The following is a 22,496-nucleotide window of genomic DNA, read 5'->3' on the forward strand; positions in this document are numbered from 1 at the left end:
AGAGCATTATATGTATGGATCTCCCATGTAGAAAGGCGCTCTGTTAGGGACCTATAATTCTTTGTAGAATTGGTCTCATTCTCCTGACGATTATCTTTGCTATGATCTTGTAACTCACATTTGTTAGACTGATCGGCTTGAAATGCTCAGTTGCAGATGGATGTTGTACTTTGGGGATAAGCACTATATTGGTATGGTTGAGCTCTTTACTGAAGGTACCTGAGTTAAAGAAGTGTTGGACAAGGGTGGTTATTTTTTCGTGAATCTCCTCCCAATATGTTTTATAGAACACTGCTTGAAATCCATCAAGCCCCGGAGCCTTAAAGGATCCTATATTCTTAACAGCCCACCATATCTCATCCTGCGAAATTGCTCTATTCAAAGTAGCATTATCCTCCTGAGTGACCAGAAGTGGGATCGCATCCATTAGCATTTCATCAGTGTCAGGATACGATGTGGTCAATAAAGTGGAGTAGTAATCAATCAAATGGTTTCCAATCTCCTGCCGCTATGTCAACACCTCGCCATTTAATTTCACCAACCTATTAATGTCATTTCTTCTCCTTCTATGAATCACCACAAAGTGGAAGTATTTCGTATTCAACTCACCCATTCCGTACCAGTCATGTCTAGCCTTTTGTCCCAAGTGTATGTCCTTTAATTCCAGAACCTCTTCATACTCCATGAGTAGATCTTGTTCTTGTTGCAGTTGTTGTTCAGTTGGACTCCCACTTCGATGTTGTTGTTGTTGGCATTGTTTTATTTTCAAGTCCAGCCGATTCAATTTATAATCCAAGTTGCCAAAACTATTATGATTCCACTCAATAAGATTAGTCCTGCATGCCGCTAGTCTTTTACAGAAGGTATATGAAGGAGACCCATAGAACTCTTGAGCCATGATATTTTGAATCACTCGTCGGCAACCATCGTCCCTGGTCCACATGGCCTCAAACCTGAAAGGCCTCTCAAACTTCGGTTTTGATGGGTCAAAGATCAAATGGAGCATCTTGTGGTTTGAAGCCAGTGTAACTTTATGATATATCAAAGCATTTGGGAACATTCCTCTCCAATTGCTTGAACACAAAGCATGGTCTAGCATTTTAGAAACTCTGTTAAGGAAACTCTGTCTGTTATTCTAGGTGAAGATTGAGCCAACAAAACCCAAATCCATGAAAGCGCAATTTTGAATCATATCTGCAAAAGGTTGACATTGCCATTTATACACAGGTTTGCCCCCTTCTTTTCTCCCTTCTATACAAAATGTCATTAAAATCACCAGCACATAACCAGGCTTGGTTAGTTCCCGGGTTCAACCTTTCTAACATTTTCTATTGCTCTTTCCTTATAGAGAAGTCATTATTGCCATAAATTCCAGAGAAATACCAACAAGAAGTACTATTTTCATTAATTTTTGCATGAATGATCCATGAGTCCACGTAGCTTATATGAAGGTCTACATCACCATCCCACAATAATCATAAACCACCAGAAAGACCTCTTGTTGGAACTACAAAAGACTGATAACCACTCCTAATATTCCTGATAATACTATTAGATTTAATTAAGCTAGCCTTAGTTTCACACAAAAAGATAATTTTTGGTCTCAACTTCTTGATAACATCTTTCAGCTCTCTTACCGTCGAGGGGAGACCCATACCTCGACGGTTCCAAATTAGATAACTCATGGCGCCCTTTGGAGCTATTTTTGGGCAGCTGCCTTCACCATATGGAATTTATGTCGCCTTCCAGAGAGGCTAATTGTGTTCCCATTGGAGGAGATAGAATTCTCATCACCACCTGTGTTCAGAGCTGATTTGCGCCTGTGTTCACGGTCTTGGAACATACTCCCATCAAACTCTGTCTGATGCTGTGCATTCCTCAGATCACTGTTATCTCGCTGTGCCATTCCATGTTAAATTTCCTATCTCTTATAGTGCAATGAATTTTCACCAATGAGTTCTGATTCAGAATACCCAGAGAGGTCAACAAAGGGGATGTTGGTTGGATCATTAATCATGGTTGAGAAGTCAAAACATAGGATGGATTTGGTAGCCCATTCATCTCCTGGCCTGGCATTTGGGAACTGAAAACCAAAGAATTCAGAAACTGAGTTTCAAAGTTAACCGAATTGTTGTTGATAGTCCATTCATTGTTCATCTGGGCAGAAGGTCCCAAGTTAGTAGTATGTACAACATATGGCTCAGGGGAATTAATTCCATGATCAAAGGTCCTTTTCCCTTGTCCTACATATGGCGGCAGTGTTGTTCACGCAAATCATCTCGAATTGGTGAAGGCCTGGTGCTGTGCTCTTGCATATTATCTTCCCGAAGTCGTAGCGGTTGATACATTCTTGGTACGTCATACTGGTTGAGAAGAGATACTGCAATAACAGGACGGTCTGGCATTGGTTTGGGGAAGATCCTTGTTTTCGAATTATACATCTCAAAGCGCTGTCCATTTAATGTGAACTAGGGTTCCACACTTAAATCCGCATCTGCTATATTGCATGAAGCTTGATGATGGCCAATGAAACCACATTTGAAGCAGTAGACTGGTAAATTTTCATAAGAGAACTGAACCCATTCGACTCCATTGACAGCTTCCGGCAATTTAAATCCAGACGGGATTGGGTCGGAAATATCCATTAATACTTTGACTCGAGTCAGCTGCACAAAGTCATTGTATTTGGGGTATAACTCCAGATGAAACAGTTGATTTGGAGAAAAACAGCCTGAATCTATCAAATTGCCCTCCACAATTTCCCTATCTTGAAAGATTTCTGGAAAGTTTATGAGCTGCATCCCACAAAAAATTATGAAAATCTGGTTCTCGATTCTCCTTCATTTCCATCCATGGCACAATTTGTAGAATGTGTTGAGATACTACCCAAGGTTGAGCTTGTAAAATCATTTCAATATGGTGTTGGTTTTCCATCCACACTTGATGAATATCGCCTTTATACAGATGCATTTCAGTGATCCGAAATGGAGCCCACGTTTTTTCAAGGTTCAATTTGAAAGTTCCAGCTAAAAGTTTCCCATCTAGAATTTTGACAAAGAAACATTACGTTCCAGGAGTTTTGCTTTCATTCGCTCTGAGTAATTGATTGATGGAGCCGCTTGGTAAGACATCTTGATTTTTGTGGCGAAGTTCGAAGAAAGGTTTTCGATTGGATTAGGATTGTTGAGGTTGATAGAAGCTTTTCCTTTTGATGGGGTTTTGGATGATGCCATGGTTGCAGTAACAAAGTTGACTGATGAGGATTGTGAGAAAAGAACGAACACATGAACATGGTTTATATAGTACATCTGCATGAGAAAATTGTTCATTAACACCAACCATGCAGCCAATCGACAATCAAAAAGAAAAAAAGTTCTGGCCTTTCCAATGTAATCCTTTCTAATCACACTTAACTTCTGTTTTCTGCCGTCTAAAAACCAGCATGTGTTACTTAAAACACATCATGACTCTTAAAGCCCAACCAGAATACTTCAGTTCCGATCAAAGCTACTAACCCACCTGGAGATAGCAATACAGACCTAGATTCCCTTCATAGCATTCTAAGAGCAGAAAAAACCGACTTCTTTGTGCACGACTCGGCCTGACTCGGTACTCGGACTCATCACTTAGCACTTGGATTCAGCACTCAGCACTCGAACAAATGTTTTCGTTGAAGCTAGGGAGTTTTAATGTTGTTTCTAATTTAGTTATGTAGTTATTATGTTTGTATCTATTTATTTTTGCTCATTCAAAGTTCTAAGTTGATTTGAGATTGAGTTATGAACTTTATCCTTCACATTTTTTTGCAAGGGTAGTGCGTGTGAGACCCTTTTCCAAACAACATCTTCTTAGCTCATTTAGACAAAGATTTTTTTTTAAATTACAAAAAAAAAGAGAAAAATCAAATTTTTATTAGAGTTAAGATCTTTATTACTTCCATAAAACATCTTCTTACCTCATTTGTAACATCTTCTTAGCTCATTTAAACAAATGGGTTGCCATGGGTGTTGCAAGCATAGTACAAAATATCACGATATATCGCAATAAATATCAATATTTCAACAAAAGATACATAAATATCGTGATAAGTTTAGAGATATATACAACTGTAAATATCAGTGATATTTCGATGATATTTATGATATTTTAGGATATATTGCGATATTTGGAGATATTTTGTTTAGATAACAAATTTATTTAATATTTACCATTATATTATATTTCAAATAAATATAAATAATATATCGTGATATATCAAGAAATATCTACAATATCTATGATATTTGTCTATATCTTAGATATATCCACGATATTTGCATATCAAACAATGTAAAATATCCCCAAGAGGGGGATATTTTCACGATACATATCAATAAATTGAGTATCAATAAACACCCATAACATGATATTTTGTACTATGGTTGCGTGTACTCTAATGGTAATGAACTAGCACTCATCATGGTTCAGTGGTGATGGAAAGTTGTTAAACTTTGGAATATAATTGTATCTAAAACCCTAAAATGTTCTTATGTTTATGAGCCCTTTAAATGACACATTTTAACTCCACTTTTTTTTTTTTTTTTTTTTTTTTTTTTTTTTTATCATCATTAAAAAACACATCATCTAACGTTTGTTTGTTTGTTTGTTGTTTTTTTTCCTGTTATTCCATCCTACTACTAGCGTAGCCATTTGATTCCAAGCTAGAAAGGATTCAAAATTCCATCAAATCAGATTTTGTTTTTTTAATCAAATAAAAATTGAAATAAAGTGAAGTAAATTGTCTCTGGCCAATGAGACAGATGACTCAACAAGCAAAAAAATAGATAGCTGAGTCAACGATGAGTTTAGAACCAGTTATGCGTTATGTCAAACTAAAATGGAATAAGTGGTGAACTCGGTCTTTTTACAAAACCAACTTACCAATTGTTTTTTCTCGAAAAAAAATACAACAACAAAACATAGAAATAAATTTTTTACTACAGTAGCTCATTAAACCAATAAAAACCCTATTTTTTCATTCATTACGTTCTAGTTAAGTCAATCGTCTTTATAAAATAAACCAATGTACCCATTTTTCTTTTTCAAAAAAGTATAACAAAACATAAAAATCAAACTTTTATTGCAGCATTACTTCCAAACAAAATCAGTTTCAAAAGTACGTTACCTATTGAGATGTTGTTAGTTGTTATTACTTCATAAATCATAATAACAACTCTTTTAGCTTATTTAATTTAAACAAAAAAAAAAATCGCATTCATTAACTTCAAAAGTACATATAGAAATGCCCATTTCCGTCTCGGAGCAGTGCAGAGTGGATGACAACACATGCCCCGAATTGTGAAGGACCCGAATAATCATAGTATGAATAAATATATATTATATAATAGACCGTAGTTTCAATATATTTCACTATAGAGCTCGGCTATCATATCCCACGGATATACTTATAGGGACAAGCAAGGAGGACTTAGATTGTGTCTAATCTGAATAGATCTAGATTACAAATAAAAAAGTAAAAACTGACTCGAACAAAGGGGGCAAATAAAAAAGTGACGAAAACAAAAAAAAATTGGTCATTCTCTTCTTCATAGAGGCAAGCCAAGCCAAGCCAGCAAGAACAAGGTAAAAAAATCATGGCTACCCCATCCACATATTCGACTCATCATTAAATTTCGAAGACACCCATTTTGAAGAAGGATATAAATATGGTAAAATCTCATCAGGAAAAGTAGATGGGAAAGAAGTAGGACTAAAACAAATGGATCCGTTATTTGAATTTCAAGTTAGTTTAAATTTTGTCCGAGCATGCTATCTATTTTTCATGAATCCCACCTTCCCGACTTGTTTGGGGGTGATATTATTTGTTCAGCATTATATTTTACCCTATCCACATGTATTTGGAATTTAATATTGCAAGGTTTTGAGAATATGGTTTGTGTGAGCATGTTACTAATATGGTGTAGCTAGAATTAGCTACTCTTGGTTTGTACAACCTCAAGGATTAGAAATTTGGATGATTGCTATTTTTAATTCCAGCCTAAAAGCTATAGGGAACCTTGAGGACCTTAGATTAAGTAACTTGGGTTGTATAAATACATGTGATGCTCTAAACTTCACACAACACCTCTCAAATTCACCTCTCACTTCATACCAACAAACAACACTCCAAGCGCGCACACCCTCTCTGTTGCCTTATAACAGAGCGCGCCCGCGCCAAAGGACCTAGAACGCAGAGTTAGAGTTGAGCGCGCATGCGCCCTTCCATAGGCTATTCTGAGCGCGCCCGCGCCCTTACCTTAACAATACCTCCAGTTTTTAAATCTTCTGGGGCTTTCCGTACTCACAAAGGAACCTCACTTCTTTATAGAAGAAGAGGACAACGCTTAAATGATGAATATGAGGTAAGTTTTACTTTTTGTTAGTGTCTACTTATGTCCCAAGCAATTTAATTTTTGTTATTCCCATAACGAGGGAAACTCATATAGAGTTGCGTCTGTTTTTATTTATTTATATTAGTATGTTCTAAATTTGTTTTGCAAGTGTTCTAAAATTTTCACGCGTTTCCATGGTATTTCATATCTTTCTTATCTTTATACTTTGATGACAAAACATGTTTTTGTTTGGGGGTGGCATAGAAACACGCGTAATTTAAGGCACATATTATGATATATATATGTATAATATGCACTTATTTTCTAGTAAAATATATATTAGGAATATTGATATATAATAATAATTATAATAATAAGTATTTATACTATGCATTTAGAAATATTTATATTGTTTCTTTCTCCATGATAATATTAGTCTAGAAGTTTCACGTTAGCTCTGAAATTAGATAGTTTTTAGAAATTTAGGTTAATATGTAGGTAATAGTCATTGCATCTTTCCATAAATATATTGCATGAGCATCTATGTTTGTATTGGCAGTAAGTTTCTGAAATCTAGGCTAGAGTACTTATTCTATAAATCCTGTAAGAATATAGCCTAAAAGACTTATGAGTGAAATATCTAGGTAATGACACAAGGGAGAAGTAAATTCCAAATAGAGAAATCACATATCCACTTGCTTGATCACTATACCATATCTTAAACGAGAATTTAAGCCCTTTTTGGATCGATATAGCCATAAATTCAAACCTATATGAAATTATTTTCCGCTAGTCGTCTCTCTGAGCCTTTCCTAGCCTTTTCATAAACCACAATCCTTTACCCTTTTATAAGACACAAAACAAAATAAAAATTAGCCTACCCATTTTTTGAATGAGTCTGAGAATATAGATGAAATGAAGAAAAAGAAATAGAGAAAAACCTGTGGAATACCAAGAATTTGTTAGTTGCTTCAAATAAGAAAAGAAAAGAAAGTTTCCATCCAAAGAAAAGAAATAAATAAATAAATAAAATAAAAAGTTAGAACTCCAAAAATAGAATCAAAAGAGTCAAAAGCCAAAAGAAAAAGAAAAAAAATGGCTAAGGATGGAAACAAAGTGTAGAAGCAAAGTAAGAACAATGTTTTCTCTAGTTATATATTTTGAAGACTCTATTATCTCAGACTTGTCCTTTTTGAATATCCATTTCCTTCATTCTTAAACCATCACCTAATCCCCGCAACACCTAATAAAGACCTCTAGCTCAATTAGAAATAGGTTAGTATGATAGTAAGTGGCAAGTGTGTTTGATCGACTTCGGCTTCATTGTATGTCATTGAGTTTGTAAGGTAAAATGTGCCCACTGTGTACTGGAGTGAGCAAAACTTGAGTGAAAAAATCAGAGTGAGTATTTTTGTCTTAACATATTTGTGAGGACCTACTTAAGGATGCTATTCCAAAGTTTCAGAAACGGACCTGTTATTGCATTTCAAGCATAGTTCATTATATATATGTTTATCCGTAGATGATTGACTATTATGCACGTATTAACTTAGATTTCGAATTGATTATTATGTATTCATTGCTAGTGAGATGTATAGATATCTGAGAATAAATAAGGAAACATTAATTTTATTTCTCAGTCGTTGTAGGATAGATGAAATTTGTGAGTACCTTCTCTGGAAAACTCTCACGAGGCTATAACTCGTCCACTCGGGAATTCCTAGTGGTTTAAGGCCTTATTGCATATGGTCAATGCAATCGCACTCGGCGAAACGAGATTAGTTAAGAACTCCATTTTGGTCACTTATTTTAATTTCTCATATTTGCTTGAGGACAAACAAAATGCTGTTTGGGGGTGGTTTGATAAGAGCCCAAAACTATAGTTTTAATCCCTTAATAATATTACATTTAGACCAATTGTGTGTATAATAAATAAGAGTTAGTACTGTTTACGTGTTTTTGTGTATTTCAGGTATTGGAGTCAAATATGTGAAGAAATATGTCACTTTTGCAAGAGAAAGGAGCAAATGTTGGTTGCTAAGAAGTTTTATGGTTAAAACCCAAGTTTCAAGGAGAAAAAGCCTTTTTAAAGCTTAGTCAAAGTTGAAAAATCAAAGTCAACGCGGGCAGAAATAGAGCATAAAAGTCAACAGAACTTCTGCAGGCCGTATTTTTGGACTCAGACCTCAGAATTGAGCATACTATATGTCAAACTGACCAGCTCGGAAAGAGTTTTATAATGGTCTAGACCTTGATCCAATCAGAAGAGTAAAAGTGGACAAAAACGTTGTTGTAGTAATTTCCAACAGAGAAACCCTTTTTGGACTTAAGTAATTAGGTTTTAGGCTTGATTTAATAGCCCAAAACATAGCTCCAAAACCCATGCACGAAACTGTAAACCTAACCCTCTCCTATATAAAGAGGACTAAGGCTAAACTCTATTCTCTAACCCTTCCATTAGATATAATAATTTAGATCAAACCTTTTAGTTAATTAGAATCTTCCTTATTACTTAGAATAAGAACCCCTTAGTTAATTAAGCTTTCTATCATTAGTTTTCTTTAGTTTTAAACCCTAGTTATTGTTTTATTAGCCTAGTCACCATTAATTCAATTCAAGTTATTCTTAATAAAGTAGTTTTTCATTATATCTTATTCTTATTATTTTAATTATGATAGTCTAATGAATCATAACTAAACCTCCATTAAAGGGGTTTGATTGAAGCTTTGATGAAAACTTGATGTGTTAGTGTAGAATAAGTTGTAGTAAAATATTCCACTTTAGAAGATAGTTAATTCACCATGAGAATGAGATTAAATTGCCTCATATGATAATTATTAGTTGGTAGAGATTGCCATGAATAATTAGGGATTAAAAAGACCTAAACTTTATGTGAAAACAGAAAGATTATTAAGATTACAACAAATCTATACTAGCATATTAAGAATGAATTAAGGTGGAATCAAATTCCCTTAATACTCTTCTTCTCATTCACATCTTAGTATTAAATTGTCATAGTATAAGTTAGAATATCTAAATTAGTTAATTTAACCATATTAGTATAATTAAATTATTGCTCTCATTGATATTGTAGGATTGTTTAATTTAGAGAAATTATTACGTCTAAGAAACTAAGAGTGGAACGAATTCTGACTCCTGTTATTGCATGATAATTACGAGTAGAACTTTGATCTAAACGTAAAATAATATAGTTTACTTATTCCTAGCATAATTAGTTATTCATAGGGTAAGAAACTGTCTTTTTATATTTTTCAGATAGGTTGAACATTTTTGCCCTTCTTTCTATTTTGCATGTAATGTGGAACAGGAGATGAATAAAATAATTATGTTGCTCCATAAATTCTATTGATGTATCGTAGGTACTTGATTGTCCCATTGCACTTGAACATTGTTTGATATAATATTTGTGCGTGAAGAGAGGTGTTGCAAACGTAAACTCCATGATTTGGTGGTGCATAGAGAGAGGTGTTGCAAATACAAACTCCACGATTTATTATTATTATTATTATTATTATTTTGGAGAGAGGTGTTGTAAACGCAAACTCCATGACTTGGTGGTGCATGAAGAGAGGTGTTGCAAACGTAAACTCCACCACTTTTTTTGTGCATGAAGAGAGGTGTTGGAAACGCAAACTCCATGACTTGGTGATGCACGGAGTAAGGTGTTGCTAACGCAAACTTCGTGACTTTTTGGTGTATGGAGAGAGATGTTGAAAACGCAAACTCCATGACTTGGTGATGCACAGAGTAAGGTGTTGCAAACGCAAACTTTGTGACTTTTTGGTGCATAGAGAGAGGTGTTGAAAATGCAAACTCCATGATTTTTTGGTGCATGGAGAGAGGTGTTGCAAACGCAAACTCCATGACTTTTTGATGCATGGAGTAAAGTGTTGCAAATACAAACTCCAGGACTTTTTGATGCATGGAGTAAGGTGTCGCAAACGCAAACTCCACGACTTTGAATTTGTATAGGTTAAATACTAACCTCACCTAAACTAAGGTAGTGGTGATTGAACTATAGTAATTGACATACACTGTTTTTGAGTAATTAACATACACTATGTTTGCCTTGTTGAATGGAAGTAAAGAAGTCAAATGTGGAAGAATGAAATTTATTGATGATCTGAAATCTGAAAAAACATAACAACTTTGTCTCATGGACAAACACTAAAGAGCTGTCAATCAAGCTACCAATTTGTACTAATAGGAAACAAATTTAACTATAAAAATGCCTAAGATGGAGCGCATTCCATGATTTCGGGAAAGGGGTTCTTGAAATTGTGCGAAGGAAATATGATCCCTTAAAAGCAGTACGGTCAATGATAAGAGGTCCTTCCCAATTTTCGCCTAGTTTCCCTGCGTCAATGATCTTTGATTGTTTACACAAGACCCCGTTGCCCAGATGAAAAACTTTCAAGTGAAGCTTTTTGTCATATTGCTTCTTCATCGCAGCTTAGTAATGGAGAAAACGAGCAATACTTTTCTCGCGCACTTCATCTAGATTGGCCTTTGAATGAGCTAGTAATTCATCATTATGGCCATCGTTTAAGGCGGCGGTGCGGGTCGTCCCAGCAAAAATTTATGTGAGTAATACCGCCTATGCTGCATAAGCCAGGTTAAATGGTGACATTCCTGTCGAGCACTTTAGAGTTGTTCTATACGCCCATAGAACAATTGGTAACTCTCTTGTCCACTTGCTTTTAGCCTGTTCGAGTCGACATTTGAGGATTGCTAGGATAGATTTATTTATCGCCTCAGCTTGCCCATTTGCCTGGGGATGATAGGGTGCAGAAAAATTGTGTTGAATATGGAGACTAGCATAAAGCCTGTGTATTTCTTCTGCATCAAATTGCTTTCCATTGTCTGATATTAACTTAGAGGGGATACCGAATTGGCAAATTATATCCTTCCATAGGAACTGTTTGACGTCCGAAGCTTGTATGTGCACCAAGGGTTGTACTTCTGCCCACTTGGTAAAGTAATCTGTAGCTATGAGTAGAAAATGAACATTCCCCAGAGCTCTAGGTAGGGGCCCAATGATGTCTAAACCCCATTTTGCAAATGGCCATGGTGAGAAAATCAGGTGCAGCTCAGTTGCTGGAAGAGTACCCATATGGTAATGTTTCTGACAATGAATACATGTTTAGGAAATGTGTTTCACATCCAATTGCATATGAGGCCACCAATATCCTTGCGTCATTGCCTTATGAGCCAAACTTCGACCACCCGAGTGATTGCTGCATATCCCTACATGGATTTCTTGTAGCACGACTAATCCTTCATGTGTTGTGAGACACCTCAACATAAGAGACAATGAATTACCTTTCCTGTACAATTGCAGAGTTCTTGAGGATGAAGATACGAGTATAAACTTCCATGCGTCTCTTTTGATGCTATCCGCAATCTTGGGCTCTTAAGGGACTATGTCATTGCATAGAAATGCAATAAACGGTGTGCGCCAATCGTTGATATCTGCCACGACGTTTGGATAAGTGAAGCTGTCGAGCTCTTCTGCAATTTCTTCGTCACATTGATCATTATTGGCAAGTATAGGGAAGAAGTATGCATCATTTTTTTGAAGAATCGTGTTTCTATCTTTATGGGAAGCTTCTTCGCTGGGCTTGTCTTGTAGGGGAGTATCGTACTTACTTTTCCTCGTATTGACAACATTAATGTTTGATGGTAGATGGTCCATATAAATACTGAAAAAGCAACACGCATTGATGTAGATGTTTGCGAGTTGTTCTACGGACAAGTCAATGCTCGAGTATTGCTGGAAATCAACATTAACTTGTCTTCGTCCATCAATGTCTATTGTTGCGGATAGATATGCTAAGGCGTCTGCATGTCGAACATCATTCCAAGGCCTTTATATAATCTTGATGGTTTCAAACTGGTGAGCAAGTCTGTGAATTAGATCTGGGTATGCTGCCATTTTATCGTCTTGGGCTTCAAAGGAGCCGAAGAATTGCCCTGCTACCAACCATGAGTCAGTGAAAATTTGTAATTTTTGAACTCCTAAGTCCAAAGCTGTGCGCATGGCGTACAAGATAACTTCATATTCTACTGCATTATTGGAGGTCTTGAACCTAAAACGAACTGAGAGCTCAATGGTTGATTTATCTGGCTTGATAAAAACACATCCTAATCCAAAGCCGGATTTGTTATGTGAGCCATCCGTGTAAATGATCCATGAATCAGGATGAAGGGTCAGTATGCTTTGGCAGGGCTTCCTCGCCCCCAACTGTAGCCGTTTCGCTAGAGATACCGTCATCTTGGTTGATTTCAGGGACGAAATCGTCGAAAGGGAAATCTGTCATTAGGGATGCAAGTGCATGACCCTTTTCTGAAATGTGAGGTTCAAAATTGATGTTATAAGCACTCAAGTAGATGTCCCATTCCGCGAGTCTACTTGATTCCTGGGTACTTCAGAAAACTCTGCGAAGAGGATATTCCGTGTATACTTTGATCAGTCTTCCTTGGAAATATGGCTTGAGGTGTCTGGCAGCATGAACCAATGCTAGAGCAATTTTTTTAATTCTCGAATATCTGGTTTCTGCCCCCGTTAGTGTCTTACTAATGAAGAAGATTGGACGACCGTCTTCTCCATTGATGAACAGGACTGCACTTACTGCAGTATCTGTAGTGGCCAAGTAAGCTCCAACAGGTTGCCCTGTAGCTGGGATAGCCAAGATTGGTGGCAAGACCAGGTAGTTCTTGACTGATTGAAAAACATTTTCACAATCATCATACCACCTTGCTGAGTCTTTTAAATTCTAAAAGAAAGGACGGCACCGGTCCGAGTACTTAGAGATGAAATGATTTAGTGCTGCTAAGCGCCCTGTGAGCTATTGAATCTCCTTTTTTGTTTTTGGAGAGGGCATGGCTTGAATGGATCGGATCTGTTCTGGGTTAGCTTCGATGCCTCGTCGAGTCATCAAATACCCTATAAATTTCCCTGATATTAGTCCGAAAGCACATTTCAAAGGATTTAGCCGCATGTTGAACTCATCAATTCAGTCAAAAACTGATTGCAAGTCAGAGATGTGATCTCCATTGTGCTTGGATTTTACAACCATGGCATCAATATAAGCCTCCATTGTCTTGCCCAACATATCTCCGAATATGGTGTCAATCATCCTCTGGTAAGTAGCCCCTGCATTTTTTAAACCAAAAGGCATAACTTGGTAACAAAAAATCCTTTGGTCAGTTATGAATGCAATTTCTTCTTGGTCCTTAACAGCTAGCGGGATTTGGTGGTATCCCGAATACACATCCATAAATGATAATCGTGGGTAGCCAAACGTGGCATCCACCAATTCCGATATTCGTGGAAGAGGGTAGGGATGAATCGGGCAAGCTTTGTTAAGGTTCGTGAAATCAATGCACACTCTCATTTTACCATCTTTCTTGGTTACTGCAACCACGTTAGACAACCTCTACGAATATGAAACTGGCTGTATAAACTTAGTTGAGAATAAACAATCAATTTCCTCTCTGACTTTGAGTTTTCTATCCGGGGCCATGCGCCTAGGTTTCCACTGAACTGGCTTGATGGTAGGATCAATGTTAAGTGTGTGGCATGCAACTTCTGAGCTAATTCCTGACATCTGCTCGACTGACCAAGCAAAGATATTTTTGTTCTTTCTGAGGAGTGCTACCATTTCCTTTTGTTCATTTTCCATCAGTTCTGCCGATAAGAAAGTTGTTTCTCCGCTTAAATTCCCAATATGTACTTCTAAGAGGCGGTCTATAGTTGGCGGTCCTTCATTTCATGGATTAGCAGTGTAAATACTGTGTGGGACTACTTTTGATTTAGACACTTCTTGCGAATTATTGAGAATTGTATTTCCCCGCGTATCAGACTGACGATATTCCTCCAAGACCTTTTCGTGACAGCTATGGGAAGCCATCTAGTCGTCGCACACCTTACAAATTTTGTCAAGAGATGGGAACTTTACTGCCTGGTGAAAGGTAGAGACTACTGCGCCCATGTTGTGGAGCTAGTCCTTTCCTAGGATTGCATTGTAAGGGGATTTGCAATTCATCAGAAGGAATTCAATGTCGATTGACTTATCCATGAGCGTGATTGGTAAAAAGACTCTTCCTATTGGGGTTGTTGTTGTTCCGTCAAACCTGATGATTGGATTATTTTCTACAACAATCAAATTTTCTGACAGCTGCATATTCTTGTAGCAACCTGCAAAAATGACGCTGACAAAACTTCCAGTATCTATCATGATGCGCTGAACTCAACATAATCCAATAAAAGCTGAGATGACGACAACATCATAATGAGGATGATGGAAGCCAATTAGATCTCTATCACTAAAACATAGGGGACCAAGCTCTATAGTTTCTGAACGAATTTCTTCAACAAAATCAATGTTATTGATGTGATAAAATTCAAGCAAGAAAATGAACTTGGCTCGCTGTTCACATTTTTGCCTTGTTCGTGAAATGTCATTGATTTTGGCATGACCAGCTAGTATGACATTGTAGCTAGTCATTGCTAAATTTTGCTTCATAGTTTTTGAAAGCCAAAACTCGTCTAATTGTCCCTTGTCGACTAACCTCTATATTTTCCCCTGAGGGATCTGCACTCTTCTATTTCATGGCCGAAATCATTGTGAAAGTGACACCAAAGATTTTTATCAAGTTTAGACTTAGTGTTTTCAGGTAAGGGCAGCGGAGGAAAAAGTAAGTTGTGTCCCTTGATCTTCTCATATATCACATCATACTTAGCATTTAATGGAGTGAGCATCATTTCTTCACGAACTGTGTTACTTTTTTGTATTATGATTTCTGTTGTTGCCCTTCCGATATGTTTTGCTTCAATTCTGTTTGCCTTTACCTTAGTTTGAATCTTTACTCCGAAAGTCTTTGTCTCTGGAGGCTTTAAATCTAACATCTTCCTCCACGTTAATGAACTGCTGCATTCGTGCAAACAAATCAGACTTTGATTGTGAGGGGTCCCGTACAAGGGAGTTGTAAATTCTATTTTTATCGAAATGGACTCCTTCCTTGAATACATGAATGATCATTACGTCAGAGACATCGGCGACCTCTGCTTGCACTTGGCGGAAATGAATTACGAACTTTGCTAGTGCTTCATCCTTTTGCTGCTTGGTGTTTAGCAACATGTTGACATCCTTAGGACGTGTCCAATTATGCTTAAACTGATCTGTGAACTGGTTTGCTAATTCTTGGAATGATGCGATAGATCGAGCTGGCAAGCTGGGAAGCCAACGTAGAGCTTCTCCGTTTAGTGTAGATGGAAAAAGTTTGCATAAGAGGGGGTCATCTCTAGCCTAGAGAATTAGCCTGCTTTTAAACTCCATAACATGATAGTTCGGGTCACCTCCTACTTCATTGAATGTAGGAAAATCTAGTTGTTTGAATCCTTCCTGATGCTCTGCATTTTGTATCTTTAGCAAAAATCTCCCGATGACATCTTCATTCACTACAAGGTCTTTCCATCGTGCTTCAGCAACACCCACATTGGTCATTATTTTCTTGATAATGTCTTTGATTTGTTGTTCCGTGAATGGTGCTCCTGCGGCTTCTAGATTTTCGACTTGAGGAGTAACTTCACTATGTTGTATCTCACGGTGTTGTTGCCCCCAGTTGTTGCTTGTTTCTATATTTGGCTGGTTCCTTGGACTGCGAGACCTATGCCAATAAAACTAGGGGTGGAACTCGGGCGGATTGGGTCGGGTTGAGGTATAACCCGAGCCTAACCCGAGTTTCAAATGCTTCAACCCTAGCCCGGGACCAAGCCCTAGTCGGTCCTTAAATTTTCAGCTCAAGCCTTAGCCCAACCAATTCAGGTTGGATCGGGCTATGTCGAGTTGGTTAAACTTCTCAGGTTTTTTTTGGAATTAGGAGGTAAAAAACACCAAAATTAAAATATTCTAATGAAATCAAAGAGATTTGATTGTTTGAAAGGAAAAATAGCCTTGTTGATTACATTATTCTCTCTAAAATAGAGAATCTAAACCTTATTTTTTACAAGAATAGAAGGATTGAAAGATAGTACATATATGCACACGGGCTCGGGTTTTTCGGTTTTTTGATATTCTAACCCGAGCTCAACCCAAAACCAAGTCGGGTTTTGATTTTACAAAACCAAGCCCGAACCACGGATCTAACATGTTAGCCCAGGACCAACAAAAATCGGGTTTTAGTCCATTGGGCTTGGGCTAACCAGACCCAAGGTCCACCCCTAGATAAAACGGGCTAGGATGTCGAACTGGGGAGCCGTTTCTTCTGTGTGGCCGCATTCTGGACGACTGACCTTCGTTAACCTTTCTGTATCTGTTTGCTGCATTCAAGCTATGTCTAAGGTCATGTTGCAATTCGTCTCTGAGGTCCTGATCTTGGCGTCCAGCATTGCATCTTATGGTGGATGTTATCCACCTTTCTGATGCGCTATGATCAGCATTAAATGATCTTGTCATGTTATGAGAGGTATGATGATTACCTAACAATGTGTATTGTTGTTCTTTCTACCTAGTGTTATGACCACTGCTACGCCTAGTGTTGTTGGTATTTCGAGATCTGAATCGCTTTCTTGAATGGGATGAATGTCTGCTTGACCTTGAGTGATTTTGATGATGTTCGGGGACAGGCTCCAATGGATGGGATCTACCGTAATTAAATTGTATTCGATTGAATACACTCTAGTTTTCACCAGATCTAGGGGCTCTTGTCGATGTGGAAGTTGCAGCATTGACATCATCCCTTTGTACTTGCTTCCCTTTGTCTAGTTACTTCTGCAAGTAGTTGCTATGTTCCTTCACTCTTCTGAACCTCTGACACAGCACTTCTTAAGGCACGTCTTCATCTCCTATCTCCATATTCTTTGAATCTACTTTGCTTGCATTTGTGGCCTCTAAATCTTGAGAATGAGTTGTTGAAGCCTGAAGTCGTGTACGTCTAGATCTGCGCTGCCGTGGCACTTGGAATTTTGAAGGCGGAACTTGCAGATCTGGGGCAGCTGGTTGATACATCACGGTTTGATTAATCGGAACTTCAGGATTAGGTAAGTTGTTTTTTCTTCTTGTTGTAATCTTGCATTTTTGCTCACTTTAGATCTTGTTGTTTTCGCCATTATCGAATCGTGGAAGAAAGTCCGTTGGTAAAAACCACATACGACGCCAATTATGTTTGGGTAAAAACTCACCCGAACACACTAACGATCTTGTTAGGGAGATTGTTGTAGAATTGTTGAGACTGCACCTTCAATGCCTGCCTACGTATCCAAATCGTTTTCTGGAATCAAGTCTCTCAAATGAACGTAGTTCTTTGTTTCAAAGGAATGAGGTATTTATAGGATAATAATAAGAAATATAATTTCCTTAATTGTTAGAAAATCTTCTGTAATTATGTAAAGTCTTAATATGGAAGCATATCTTGACAAATATGTCTCCTAAATCTGAACTTGCTATATCTAGCTTGTGGTGCCATAATTTTGGGCAGGGTAGGCACGCCATAATTTTGGGCAGCACAGACACACCATAATTTTGGGTATCATGCCTAGTAGTGAGTGGCGCTATAATGGTATCCAACAATGGTTGTTTATAGGGGTGTAGATATGGTGGCACATACAATTACTATGGATGCTCAATCAAAGCACAACATGGCCGAAACCTAACGAAACTGGGTGGATCTCCGAAAGATGTCAAACTTAACTATAAGTTTTCTCTCAAGGCAGGTATCTTTTTTCATGGGCTATCAGGTACGCATAAGAAATCCATCACCTTCTCCGAAACGCCATGTGGAAGAACCAGCTGGGGGAAAAGATAGAGAGGAATCTTCGATCAAGGGAGGGAGGCGTGGTAGCAAAGGAAATTTGGTGTAGGAGATAAAAGCCCCAGAACACGTGTCAACGGTGACAAGGCAGAGGATCGTTGGAGGTGGGTATGGAAGATCAGAACAGGACAGGAGTACAGAGGTACGGAAGAGAGCTATTGAATTGGGTCCAAAGAATAGACAATCAGGGGAAGTGAGCTCAAAGGTGGGATCAAATCTAAGGGAGCCCAATCAAGGGAGTAGGGGGCCAGACAGGATGGAGGTAGACCGAAGTCTGAAAAAAGAAAGTATGGGCCTAGGTTGTGATATGGGTAACACAGATAAAGCCATTGTAACATGGCAGGCCCAGTCAATGGATGCAGAAAACCTTAGTCCTATCCTCTCACCTACCCCAGTCTTATCACATCTTCGCCTAGAAGAGAGTATCGAGGGCATCAGTTATCCAGACTTAGAAATCACATAACAACCGACACAACATGCTAGACTGGTCAAAGCTGGAAACAAGACCTACAAAAGGTTGGTTATGCGTGGAGAGAGAATGGGGAAGAGAACATAGTATAAAAGCACACCTTATGAAAGACCAACCTTACCTTATGGTTTGGAAGAATCAAACTTTTGCTTGGATATATTGTGCAAGAGAAAAACCAAGTCTATGGAGGAGACGAGAGAAAAGTGTTGAGCTGAAGGGAAAGGGAGTGAGAAATGTGATAAACATATCCAAAAAAGCAAGGGTTTTTGCAGAGAAGATGAGGAAGCAAGGAAAGATGAACAAACTGATACCAAAGAATGCAACCATTATTTCAGTATCCAGCGAATCAAGCAATGAGCAAGAAAATGAACAAGGACAACTGGTTTCAATTAATGGTGGGTCAGAGGAAAGGGATCTGGTGGACTATGATTCGGGATCTGAAGATAGCGTCACTCAACCACTACCTTTAGCAATGGATGATTCCATGGCAAGCAGATCTATGGCTAGGAGGTTGGAGTTTTATATGGAAGAAAAAGGATCTAGAACTGCACATCCAATAGAGGGGTCGTCTGATGCAAGGGTTTTGAGCATGTCGATGTTTGGTGGATCATAAGAAAATAAAGGAGAGGAAGTTAACTCTGGAAATACAAAACAAGGGTTCACGGTGGCTGTCCCAACATAGCCAACTGCAATGCAATGATGCTCGCCCAGAATTGCCGGGGAATTGGTTCCCCCACGACAGTTTAACATCTAAAAGACCTACTTCAATAACACCAACCATATATTATATGTCTCTCGAAAACTAAAGTAAGTAGTGATAGTATTAGTAGATTAAGTAAGAGTATTAAGTATGATAGGTGCTTCTTTGTTCCTGCTGCTGGCTTGAGTGGTGGTCTTGCAATTCTCTGGAAAGCTGGATGCGATCTTAAAATGCTAGGATCGACACAAAATTACATCACAGGTAAACTTGTAAATTATTATTCTAATGCTCCATGGTTTTTTTCTTTCATATATGGTTCTCCTGGCCTATTGCGCACATAAGAAAGGAGATTTGGGATGAGTTGCGTGAGCTAGCACCTCTTGTCCCAGGTCCTTGGATTCTTTTTGGGGACTTTAATGCTATCATATCTCTGGATGAGAAACTATGAGGTAGAAGTATCTTTATAATAAATGTATGTTTAAGTATGATTACGGATTTGGGACTTGTGGACCTTGGGTACAAAGGTCCAAAGTTTACCTGAAACAATAACAGAAGATACAAGGCAATAGTGCTTGAAAGGCTGGATAGGGCTTTAGCCTCTTCTGCATGGCTGACCCTTTTTCCTAATGCTGAGGTTAAAAATGTTGTTAATGTAATTTCTGATAATCTTTCATTAACTATTAGCCTAAATAAAAAGGATGAGATGGGGAAGAAACCCTTTTAGGTTTTTTGACATGTGGCTCATGCATGATAATTGTAAAGTAGTGATAGATAAGGCTTGGCATGATGTGAAGGATAACAGACCTGATTGCAATGTTATACACAAGTTGAAGGCTACTGAATCCTCTCTCAATGCCTGGAATAAAAGTTGTTTTAAGAATGTCTTGACCAATATTAAGAAAACTAGGAGGGAATTGGAGAGAGTTCTGATGAGAGTTCCTTCTAAAGAGAATCATGAGAAAGCTAGATTCCTTAAGACTCAGTTATTTGACTGGGTTGCAAAGGAGTAAAGTCTGTGGAAACAAAAGTCCACTATCCATTACATCAAAGAAGGAGGTAGAAATACCAAATTTTTCCACCTATCTACTGTTTACAGGAGGAGAAAAAATATTATTCACAAGATCAAAGATGATAGTGGGGGGGTGGCAAGAAGGAAGGGAGGCTGTGGGAGAGACCATTAAAGGGTAATTCCAGGCCGCGCCATCTTTGCTTCTGATAACCCCCCCCCAATTAACAATAACATCTTGGACCTCTTCACCCCTTGTGTTTATGATAGAGAGAATGACATTCTAACTGGTTGCCCTACTGATGTTGAAATTTCGAATGTGATCAAGAAGATAGGAAGTCTTAAAGCCCCTGGACCTGATGGGTTCCAAGGGGTCTTTTACCATAAATGTTGGGACATAGTGGGTCCTAGTATTACCAGTTTCATAAAAGATTTTTTCATAACTGGGAACTTAAACCCCAAGTTCAATGAAACTTTCATTACCCTGGTAGACAAAGTCAATAATAAGATAAATGGGTGGAGAGCCAAGGTGCTTTCTCAAGCTGGCAGAGCAGTTATGATTCAAGCAGTTGCTCAAGCCACCCTTTGTATGCCATGGCTACATACTTACTTCCTATATCTACTTGCAACAAGATAGATAAAGTTTGTAGACAGTTTTATGGAGTGGTGGGTCCGCAAAATCTAGCATGAGGTAGAGTTTGTCGTCTTCGATTGTCCGGGTAGCTTACTTACCAAATTGAAGTCCATGTTTAAGAGATATGAGCTTTTGAAGTTTGATGCTTTTTCGCACATAATCCCATTCGACTTGATTACATCTGTTTGAGTCCCCAAGCTTTAATCCGGCTTTGTTGAGCTTCACATGGTCTGATTAGGAAAACTTCAGCTATATACACTATTCCCGTGTTTTAATGTAGGTTTAACTATTATTTTCATGTTAACTGCAAAAACCTGCAAAAATACGAAAATCTAATTATTTCATGCTTATTAAACACATAATTAACCAAATTGATATGTCGCTACGGGGTTTAATATTACAGTTTTTGGTGCTTATCATGTTTCATAGTATCTATGGTAAGAACTTGATTGACAAAAAAGAGGAACCCCCACCTTATGCATTCCAGTTCTGGAAAGGAACACTAGTGTACTGGAGGACCCATGGATTTTGTGTAATGGTGCACCAACATGCATCAAGGATTTAGGCATGTACAGTGCTCAATTAATGGATTAGAAAGTGAAATATTTGTTCACTTTCGAGGGCAAAGAGATGGGTGGGATCCTTATATCATCCACAACAATTTGCCACCATATATTAGCAGTATGGTGGAAGAGATGGTGATTAGGCCCACCCATGCATAAAGTGATAAGTTGGTCTGGATACACACCAAAAGTGAAAATGTGACTGTGAAATCAGCCTACAATTTCCTTTGTGGACACCTGGGGTGAGCAATATGCACATGTTCCTGTCGAAGTTGTATATGTCTGGCCTACCTACAGGGGATCTGTTGGAAAAGAGGAATATGGTGGGGGACTACTCATGCTTGCACTGCAACAAAGAAATGGAGGAGCCCAGCCACCTGTTCTTTGAATGCAGTTGGCTATAAGTGTCTGGTTTGCAGGCCTAGGAGTAAGGGTGGAGCTCATGCCTTGTGGCTCTATAAGGCAATGGGTGGAGGTGTTTATAAGTTGGAGCAATAACTAAGATGGGGAAGTTCAAAAAAAGGGGATTCTGGCTCTAACTCTGCTTTATAATATTTGGGAGGATGGGAATAATCATAAATTTGAAGGGGTTGCCACCAATAGGGAGAGAGTGATAAGAAAGGCACAAGCCACTCAGTTTTTAAAGGGCTTTTCAGGAAGAGGAATCCAACGTAATCTCTTCCTCTCATGATCTACCTAGTGGTGCTAGCAATTCAAATTGGAATGAATTATTCCCACTCACTATTTTAAATGCTATTAGTATTCACTTTGATGCAGCTTTTGATAGGGATTCATGATGAGCAGGAGCTGGAGCTATTGCTTGGGATTGTGAAGGCACAACATCAGGGGCAGCAATAAAAAGGTACAAAGCTAGAAATCCTGAGGAAGCTGAGATGATGGCAGCTGAAGTGGCAGTCA

The 22,496-nt window shown here is 38.2% G+C and overlaps 2 protein-coding genes across 2 annotated transcripts; both read right to left on the reverse strand.

Annotated features, from left to right (window-relative positions):
- Positions 1 to 508: 508 nt before the first annotated feature.
- LOC147486298 (uncharacterized) lies at positions 509 to 1,099 on the reverse strand. The gene has a single exon (XM_086573703.1). The coding sequence runs from the start codon at positions 1,097 to 1,099 to the stop codon at positions 509 to 511; it is 591 nt and encodes a 196-aa protein (XP_086429829.1).
- An 11,162-nt stretch (positions 1,100 to 12,261) lies between these two features.
- LOC147486299 (uncharacterized) lies at positions 12,262 to 12,666 on the reverse strand. The gene has a single exon (XM_086573704.1). It carries the CDS (start codon positions 12,664 to 12,666, stop codon positions 12,262 to 12,264), a length of 405 nt encoding a protein of 134 aa, XP_086429830.1.
- Between the last annotated feature and the right edge of the window lie 9,830 nt (positions 12,667 to 22,496).

Source organism: Coptis chinensis, chromosome 7 (assembly GCF_015680905.1).
Source record: "Coptis chinensis isolate HL-2020 chromosome 7, ASM1568090v1, whole genome shotgun sequence".
Classification (NCBI taxonomy): Eukaryota; Viridiplantae; Streptophyta; class Magnoliopsida; order Ranunculales; family Ranunculaceae; genus Coptis; species Coptis chinensis.